General features: G+C 37.0%; 1 protein-coding gene across 3 annotated transcripts in view; it reads left to right on the forward strand.

Annotated features, from left to right (window-relative positions):
- The window catches only part of LOC149840940 (3beta-hydroxysteroid-dehydrogenase/decarboxylase-like), a 40,085-nt gene extending 37,757 nt beyond the window's left edge, over positions 1-2,328 (forward strand). The window contains exons 11-13 of one of the 3 annotated variants that reach the window (XM_090003481.1): positions 167-233; positions 318-568; positions 2,089-2,328. In XM_090003481.1, the coding sequence (XP_089859607.1) occupies positions 167-233; positions 318-493 (243 nt within the window). In that variant the 3' untranslated portion in view covers positions 494-568; positions 2,089-2,328. The remainder of the gene's footprint in view (positions 1-166; positions 234-317; positions 569-2,088) is intronic. The other 2 variants (XM_090003482.1, XM_090003483.1) reach the window with 2 other exon arrangements.
- Positions 2,329-10,710: the final 8,382 nt, after the last annotated feature.

A 10,710-nucleotide genomic window follows, 5' to 3' on the forward strand; every position in this document is an offset into this window, starting at 1 on the left:
CAGAAAGATAGATGATTTCTTCATTTTGCTTGCTGGGCTACTATAGAGGTAAAACCAATAACATCATGATTCATGCTATATATTTTTCCTATATGAATTCATACTGAACTCTGAACTCTGAACTCTTTCCATTTGAATCATGGGGTGTTGTGTTAATATATGACAGGTCATGGGCTCTCTATACTTTCTAAAAGTCCTTTTCTTGTTGTCTTTCTCGACTTTGGTTGGAGCAGGTAAGTGTTCACATGTAATCATTATATATTTATACAAAAAGTTATTGCATTTTCCAAGCCTAATTTCTTGCAAAACTGGCTCAGGTCTGGTGTTCACATTTACTGCTTTCTATGTGTATGAGCAAATGGAAGCGGAAATTGATGGCTCAGTGCTGGCCTTTTCTGCATTTCTTATGAAGAATGTACCTGTTTGCATGCAAGAATACATTAATAAACTCATTTCATGGCACCACAAGAGACAGTCTCTGAAGATTCAGTAGCTATATGCTCATATGTCTACATCACCTAATTTCTTTTTCATTTTCCTCAACAAGCTATAGAGATGCGAGATTAAGGTATGAGTGTCATCCTTAATTATTAGCTAATACTGTGAATATTCCCTGATACTGTCATGATATATTGCTGGGTTTTAGCCAAATGAAAAATCTTGGTGTGCTTTGAAAATTTTTAAATATAGCTTCCCTGAAATTGACCACCACAAATGCAGTAGCAAGGGAGAAGATAAACTATGAAAACCTATGTCACATAGGTGTGGGTGCAGATGCGGCACTTTAAAAAAACTTGGGTGTGGGGAGGATATATATATATATATATAATTTTTAACAGTTTTAAATTAACACTACGTGTATTTGTGTGCATTTATGTATTTATATATATATAATATAGATAAAATGGACTTGATTAGGGTTAACTGAATCTACTTTTGGATAGAAATGGACCTCAGTGTGGTTGACTTCACCTAACACAAAGGAAACTGTGTCCAAGTGTTGCACCCACCTGGGTGTGGGTGCGACGCGGGTGTGGTGCCCTGTTAGAAGAGTCCGTGTAACATAGATGAAAACCTATTTCCAAGATGTTTGATCATTTGATTGTAAAACTTCCTACAAACGTGTAGTTTGTAGAGGAAATTCTGTATTTTTCCCTCCAATAATCTAGGATGTAATTTTCATTATTGGCCTACATCTGATAAGTATAAATTGAAAGATCTCTTTCTCCTTATGCCTTTAGTTTTGGGTCACTGAGATTTAAATGGTCACCTTTTCAGGGGTTGAATATTTTTTATTTGAACTCGTGTTCCTAGTTCAAATATTCCTAGTAGGCATGTAGTTTATTTTGTCCTCAGAAATCATGCCCCAGCGAAAAGGTAATCTCTCACGTTGATAGAAATGGGTTGGGTCATACTTGACCTGACACTATATCTGTTTTTTGAACAGGGGTTGGTTTTGGATTTGGATTTTATTCTGATCTCATACTGGAGTCTCAGATCTGATTATACTATGAGCCCCTGGTGATAGTGGATTTGTTGAAAGTGGGTAAAACCTGGTGATATTCATATGGAAAGGGTAAAACATGATGGGTTAGATTGGATTCCAACCTGGACCTAATCATATTTTTGTTTCAAAATTGAGCCCAAATATCTGTTCTAAATACCACCCAAATTGCATGGATTTTACAATGTGGGCTGGATCCAGTTCACATCAGGGATGGAACTCCAACCAATTTTTTTATTGCTTCCCTACCTATAGACACTGGTTGGGGAGCATGCAAATCAGTTAAATGCAAACAACAGGTCACTACAGCCAAAAGTACCTTGTCTGAACATGTTATGGCTGGTCAAGTGATTCCACATTAAGATGTACTGACTTTTGTGTTTGAATCATTTGCCCACTCAGGGTTGTAAAAAGCATGAACATGGTCAGACCAGGCTTTAATACTAAAGGCCAAGGCAACGTTATCTTTCTCAAGGCATGGTTTTCTGTGCTTTATGTTGCATAACGTTCAGTCGATGTTCATGCCCATAACTTGCTCATTGATCTCGAAATCTGCCTCTGATCTCATGATTATCTGTTTGCAGCAGGGTTGCAGTAGCATATGCAAGGTCCGTGGCTAAGCTGGTGTGAGAAAATGTCCTTACATGGTTTAATGTACAGTGTACTGCTTGAGTATGGTTTTGCTTAGACATTGTAAATCATAAAAATCGGGATTTTAAATACGATTCCAAAATTTCTGAATTTGTTGCTTGAGCTGCTAAATACTAGTAAGTTAGTAACTGCACTCTCACATGATATTTGTCATGTAATGCCTAAGCCGGCGAATTTACTTGGAAGTTTTGTTGTCAAGCGGTGCATAAAGGCCATTTAGTTGTTATGCCATCAAATTGAACATTAAATATCTTGGAAACCAAATTGGTGTGCCTGCAGCTTGACTCTTATTGTTTCTGTGGTTCCGAGCCAAGGTCTATTGATTCAGGTTTCACAAATATAGTTCGGCGAGATTTCTGGACAATTCTAATAATTGACTAAGAGCGGAAGATAGAAGATTAAATTCTAGATTTGTCGGGTGTTCCACAGGCGGGTAATTCTTTCTTTGAAGCAAGGCTTTTGATGGGACTGAATTCGAGCCACTATTTAGTAGAGTTGCATCTGTGTTAATGCATATTTGCGGGTAGCCATTAGATGGTCCTGCAAACATTTTCGAAATTGTAAATCTTTGCTTTCAATTGTTTGGCTTTGTTTATTTCATTCCCGTGTTAATGCAAGGCTTTTCACGCCAAAAAATCTTTTAAGCATTTTCATGTGAAAGCTTTAATAAGGGGAGTGATATGAAAGGATTTACACACAAAAAGTGGTAGCTGGTGGTAAAAAACTGAGGTCCATTTAATCTGTTTCATTCATGGTATAAAAAGATTACATCACGATTGCATGTTCAACACTTTCCCATGAAAGTTGCATGAAACAAATGAGGTCAAAATGTGTTGGGTGAATCTTTACTGGAAAAATAAATAAATGGTTGTTTGATGTCTACGACTTTAATGGATGGTGCATTTTGATCGTGGTTAGGGGTGTAATTCGGTTGGTTTGAGTCTTATAGACTCGATTATAGATCAGGTTAAAAGTAAAATCCAAACCTTACCCCTTTGCATTATGGGACTATAATTTGAACCCAACCCAAACCCATATCAGTCTATTAAAATTGGGTCGGGTATAATTGGTTCAGGACAAGGTTACGTTGGGTATACCCAACCTAGTTACACCCCTAATCGTGGTGATGATCATAGAACTTAGATGAGAAACCACAGTCGACTCACCTTGAATTATCGTTAAACGAGATCCTAACTTGTTATCAGATTCAGCTGATATGGATCGGGTTGACCTGGATTTGAAACCATTCAACAAAGAGTTGTGTCATGACCCAAACTCGGGGAGGTCGATCTTGCGGAGTCTGTGCAATGTTGGGTGTGAGGTGAAACTCAAGAGGGAGGCGCGCACCATGAGGGAGATACGAGCAACGTGATAGGAGAGAGAGAGAGAGAGAGAGAGAGAGAGAGATCTTTCCTGATTGGCAGCTCCTTAGGAGACGTGCGATGGAGGGGGTTCGACAATAAGGGAGGAAGAAAAAACATTTATTCCGGGTCGATGAAGGGTGATGGAGAAGATGTGAGGGAGAAATATGTTCCCTCAAAAAGTTAAGAACCAAGATCAAGAATGAAGCGTAGAAGAGTCATTGAATAAACTACATTAAAACACATATAGGCTATGTATACCTATTTATAGAGTTTATAAAGGGCAAAAGAGTAATAATATAAGGTGATGCCCCAGCCTAGATGGGACTCTTGGCTGGTTGACCTCTAGAGTCCTCCCTCGATAGTCTCTCTTTCGATTTTAACCAAGGTTGTTAAATGCGATGAGGCGAAGCGAGACATTGAGCCTGCGCTTCGCCTCTGAGGCGTACGCCTCTCACAACACTGGTTGTATGTCGGTAAACTTTCTTGGGGTGCTGATGATCATTTACGCCTTGTGGGCTCTCAAGGAATGGAAGGCCGAAGAGAAGGCCGATGGTAGCATCTCTGAATTGCCTAAACCATGGTAAATCCCGTGTATACTTTTTTTATATTTACTTTAAGAGCATCACAACAACGCCTCAGTACCTTGAGCATGCGCCTCGCCTCTGAGGCGTACGCTTCAGGTACTAAGGCGTACGCCTCTCACGACACTGATTTTAACCTAGAGGAGACTCTAGGTTGGGAAGTTTTATGGAGTCTTCTGGACTGGTTCCTGGGGTGCCTTATAGATTGGATCTTGGGGTGTAATGACCTTGGGGTGGTTTGTAACAATCCACCCCTCTCAAACTCGCCTTATCCTCAAAGTGAGAACTTTAAGTATTGAGCTGCTAGCTGGTTCTCATCTTCCCATGTCACCTTGTCAACACCACTTTTGGTCCACTGAACTAACACCTAAGTAACCAGTCGACCATCCTTCATTCGTCTTCTTTTTTCAAGTACCCGAGATGGCTGCAGAGAAGTATCTCCCAGATTGAGCAGGGACCCAAAATTTGACCCAATTTTTTTTAATGATATTTAAAAGGAGTATTGAAAACATACAACAGATGGAAACTTGGTTTGTAAAAATCAATTTTAAGAGAAAGCGTTCTCAACTCTGAACTGAACTCAAGATTCAAAACCAAATAATCATTTTCTTTTTATTCAAAGAAAAGTTCATCCACGTATAATCCATTTACAAAATCTTATGAACTACAAATATTCATTTACAAAATGTCAAAATTCAAAACACGTGGAAGTCCTTAATTTAAAAGAGAACACAATGGAAGAACTGTTTCTATAAAGGTTTCTTTGGATCAAGATTAAAATGAATTTTATTCACATTTAAGAATTTATTGCACAACGGAATTTAAAATATTTCATTAATGTATTTCAAAACTTCACATACAAAAAATTAGGTGAACTACAAGTATATCTTTTTTACAAAATTGTTTACATCAAAGAATAGCAAAGACAATCTCAACCACACAAAAAGGACAAGTCCCATGACACATAACAGTAACCTAAAACAATAAAAGTGGTCCAAAAAATAGAAGAGTCCTCGAGTCAGCTCTAGAGATATTCGAGGTTCTCAACATTCATCACCACCAATGCCGACTACCCGTGAGTACTTGGAAAAGAGGACATAAGCAGGAGTGAGACAAACAGCATGTCTCAGTGCGAATATGACCTCCCATTCCGCAATAGCGATCATGGATAGGTCACTAGTCTAAATAGACTCAAACCAAGTTTGTAGCTCAATAGGAGTCCAAACTCCCAACTCTCTATGGGCTTTGACTTGACTCTACCTCTAACTAAGAGGAAGGACAACACACATGCATATCCTAAATTCATGAACATATTTTATTATCTTTCTCTTTTGCTCTTTACATGATGCAATTACTTGTTCTAATATTAATTAATTATATCCAAGGGGCACTATTACGTGGAATGCTATAGGCTCACGGTCTACATGGGGGTGTATTTTCAAACATAGGTATTTGAAGTATTTTATTAACCCTAAGTGCACATGGTTACACTGGAACCAAGAGTTCAGAACCCTCCATCAAGAATTTGTTTCCTTGAAAAAGTTGTAGTGTACTACCGCTAGCGTACATAGTTGGACCTCTTCTATAAAGAATTCTCATCTCCTAAGCCACCGTGGTTGAGGACTGGTCCACCCTCAGTGACCAAAATACGGGATCTCACCCATAATATGTTAATCGTTAGCCCATGAGGTTGGTGATAACTCACTCAACGAGCAAAATCCATTATAGGTCACTCCATATTTCAAGGCATAACTTTAAATATATGTGTAACTTGTTTCACCTTAAATTAACATTAATTATTAATTTAGTTTTCATTGTACCCCTTGAGTACTCACAAATTGCAATAAGTTCTTTAACTTATAAGATTATCAATTTATTATGCAAACTAGTTACACACTTGGGGTCACCTTGGTGCCCCAATCAGCATCATGTTCAACTCTAGCTCACACTGTCATCCGCATTAGGTTCACACTTGGGCGATTTATCTCCCAAGATCTAAAACAAGCTACTAGGTTAATTTTGTAAAACAATATTTCATGAAACCTACAACCCAATGCATAGTCTATTCAAACCCACGCATCAAAAAACATCTATCATGTGAACATGTCAGTTAACCTAGTACTATAATCAAAATCATTACATGTACATAATATGCAATTCATTTTTCTATGTTCTAGTAATTACACATATGCATGATGCACACCTTAACCACATACATGTTCATATATATATACATATATATTCACTGAATCATGCTCAATTATTTGAAAATTATACAACATACAAATATAAAAAAAAGATCATAATCTCATTCACATGCATCATACCATGCATCTCAATATGATTTGGGTCCCTCATTGGGCTATTGAACATAAACTGATGAAATCAACCCATAAATACAACCAACACAGGTCTACTAACCTACACACAGGGTTGATCCATTAAAAAACCAGGCTAAACAATCTTTACCTTAACTCAAATCATCATAACCATGCATACATATACAAAATAGTCCACTCAAAAGACGATTCTCTCTAGCCAGGGGTCAACTCACAAACCTCAGGAGCCAACTCTTTCTGAACAGAGGTCTATTCTGTTCAGGAAGAGTCGACTCAGTAACCTTGAGGGCCGACTCTTTCTTAATAGAGGTTTGTTCTGTTTAGAAAGGGTCAACTCTCAAATCTCAGGGGTCGACTTTGGATTCTTAAGGGTCAACCCTCAAAAAGCAGGGGTCAGCTCTCTCAAACCAAGGTCAACACCAGGGGCCCTAAGTTTTGACTCCCAAGAAGCAAAAGTTGACTCTTGGGTCGATCCAACCACCAATGAAACAAATAGGGATTGACCCTCTAGTATAGGAGTCAAATCCTATGTTTCACAGTATTGGATATTCACATCCAACTAAAAATTCAATAAACACTAATCTTGAACAATATTCATCTTAATCATGCATATATATTCAAACATCAAGCTATTATGAGGCTTTTCAACAAGAAAATCTCAGCATAACAATAAGTACATAAACTTCTTTAACCATAAGGATTTCAACAAAATCACCAAAAAACATAGAAATTTATTTAAAGAACACCCAATTCAGTAAATATTATAAATTTCAGAAATCAATATAAGAATGCATAATCTACAACTATCCAGCTTTCTAAAAAATGATTACAAATAATATATTAAATATGCAAAACATTCCATATCTCCAAAAATATTTCTAAACTACATGCAATCTACAAATATGGATTTCCAAAGACTTTTATAAAACATACAAAGTCTATAAATACTTATTTCAGAAGCTTTCTAAAGGATTCTTAATCTTTAAATATTCAAAGTTTTAGAAAGCCTTTCTAAAGAATAATCCATAACTTTCTAGATTACAGAAAACTTTTATTTTCAAAGTATATGTAAGTCTACAACCTTTAAATAACATATAAGAACATTTTTAACAACTTAAGTTTAACAAAACTTTAATCAAAATTGGGGATTTTAAATCACACCATTTTCATCTGATTGTTAAGCTAAAAAAGTGAAGTTTTTTATTTAAGAAAACTCAGTCAAAACATCAAACAAAAATCATGCATTCGATACCCATGAGTCGACCCTCCTGGAACTTGGAGTCAACTCACGAAAGCAGAAGTTGACTCTTGCATAGCAATGATCTACCCTAAGTACCAAGGGTCAACAACCACAACTCAAGAGTTGACCCTGAGGAACAGGGTTCAACCCACAGTTCTTCCTCAAGCAAAACACAAAATAGCAGGGGTCTGCTCAGCCTTCTACAAACAGCAGGGTCAACTCCTGTTTAACAGGGGTCAACTCCTACCCTTTATAGAATTGGGTAGCTCCACCAAAACATGATTTGGGCTACAAAAATTTCACCAAACGATGGTTTACCTCAACAAACATCATTCCAATATGCGAAGTGTCAAAAATAAATAATCACAATATACATTGTTCATAAAATCTCAAACATAGAACAATACTTTAATAAATCATAACATGAACACGAACTTGAGCTACTCAAGCTAGCATATATGTATTTTCAACCCAAGATTCATATCTAATAAGTTTTCAAACACAAAATTCATTCTCAAGACAAATACATATGATTTTCAACATAGCTTTTACCCAAAAGCCAAAACATCGACACAACTAGAAGCATGTAAAGCCAAGAAACATGCTCAAACATCCATTCCTACGTGAAAATTTGTTGCACATTCAGTTTATGAAAATTTTATCTTTAAAACATGGGGTTTCCTTAAAAACATTAGTCTTGATTTCAAATAAAATACTCTTGAAAATAGTCATCAAGTAAAGATAGAACTTCAGTTCATGTATTGGGTATGAAACCAGATTTAAAATGCACTTTGCCATAGGAATGAGTTACAAAAAAAATTAGTTTATCTAACATATGCAAAAATCTGATTTTTAAACACTTTGAAAACAAAGAGCTACAAAAATTTCAGTTCATAGAACAATTACGAAAATTCAGAAGTATAAAAATTCTTGTATTAGAAAACAATGCAAATTTGCATATACATACTTTTAAATAGCTACCAAAAACATATTCTTATTCTTAAAACATAAACTTCAGCAAAGACTTGAGAAAACATAGTCAAATTAAAAATCTATGAAAGACATGAGTGCAGATAAAAAAGTATAGCAACACTGATCCAACCAACCAATGCACAGTTGTCTCGGGATGCTTCCATCAAAACCCAAGTCGAACCATCCAAAAATCACACATAATCCATCATACTCATTGCATAATCCACTCAAGAGTCAACTTTTCAAGTATATGGTTCAACTCTGAGCTAAACAAAGCATTACAATGCCCAAGAGTCGGCTCTCCTAGTTCAAGAGTCGACCCCAGCTAAGCTGTAGTTAAAACAACATATAAGAGTCAACTCTTCACTTCAAGAGTCAACACAACGCATGCAGAAGTTGACTCTCAGGGTGCAAGAGTCGACTCTCAAATAAAAAGTGTAAACTCTTTCACAATAAAGAATCAACTCACCAAGCTGCAATAGTAGACCCTTGGATTTTTGGAGTTGACTCTTCTGCCTCTACAACACCAAACAGATAAAACAAAGAGGAGTCGATTCTCGGGTCAACCAGAATTTGGAATTTCATAGGAGTCAACCCCTGAACAACAAGAGTCGACCCTTGTGACGTTCAAGTTCGGTTCTACCCTTTTCAAACTACAAAATCTCAAGGTTTGAAACACCCAACTCGCTTGAAACTCAACCTCAACACATCTATGGGTGTTTCAAGACAATAAACACTATAATATCATTATTGATTGAATTTTTCCAATAAATCAAAAGTATTCTAAGCATGTTATTTCATAAAAACACATCACACATTCAAAGCATGTTTTTTCACACAAATCACCACAAATTACTTATAGTCCTAGCATGCTCACTCCATATGAGAAGAGAAATTTAGCACCAATAGGACACACATTCATACTTCTCAAATCATTATACATATATAAGAAAACATACTTCTAAACACACAATTGTGCCTACACATTTCACTAGTATGGGAGAGAGTTCGAGCTCCTACCTCAAAATGTGAATCCAACTGGAATATGTCCACAATGCAACTACTTGTCACACCACTCATCCCCTTGCAGCAACCACAGTGTTGCAACTCGCCCTCAACATGCCCAAAAATATGAAAGATGATGAAATGAGAAGGGAAAATGAAGAAGATCAAAAATGAGAAAAGCTTAGTAAGGAAAAGAAGATGGCTGACCTACTTTGGTCAGTCCTTCCTCTAAGCTCCTCCATGCAGCAACACACCACCAACAACTGCTGAATGGCGAAACGTGGTGGTGTAGCTTGACCATAACAGTGATAGAGAAGGTGGGTCATCCATCAAGAGGAGGAAGAAGGTGGGAGAATGGGTGTAGAGAGTGAGTGCAAGGGTGAAAGGGTTCAACAAGAGGAAGAAAGAGAAATGTGTAGCCTTGGGTTTAAATAGGGTCCTACATAAAATGGGTATGGGCAGGCCTACACAAAATGGATTCCAAAAGGTTCAAATCTAGTTGGGTTTCAACCCGATCCCAACAAGACAGAATCACGGGCTCCTAGTTAGTCCACTAGTCGTGTTAACTAGGCCCCAACCTAGTTACTCTAACCACAAGGAAATGACAACCGAAAAGGAGTCCTGCCACATGGCAAGATTCTGCTAACCCTGATAGGTCTGATTTATTGGGGTTGGCTGAGTTGGGTGGCAGTTGCAGCTACTGCCCCAACAAAAATGACCAAAATGCCCTAAAAAGAAAAAAGAGTCGAATCTATCCTTTTTCTTAAAACAAATTACAAGAATGCCATCAAAAGATTTTAAATAATCCCAGATATGTCTCCCATGCAGTTGACTAACTTGAACAACTCTGGAAATTACTTCATTTTGAAAACGGTAAGAAACAAAAATACTAGTGCAAAAATTTCCAACTTTTTTTTATCTGAAGATTGTTCGCCATCATATTTAGTTGATGATATGGTTCACTCATATCAAGTTACCCTAATATTCTTATATAGGAAAATAACATACTTTGCCAGAAAAACAAAGCATAGCAGGATATTGATTTAGGTTGCTA

Source organism: Nuphar pumila, chromosome 4 (genome assembly GCF_984573655.1).
Source record: "Nuphar pumila chromosome 4, dmNupPumi1.hap1.1, whole genome shotgun sequence".
In the NCBI taxonomy this organism is placed as follows: domain Eukaryota; kingdom Viridiplantae; phylum Streptophyta; class Magnoliopsida; order Nymphaeales; family Nymphaeaceae; genus Nuphar; species Nuphar pumila.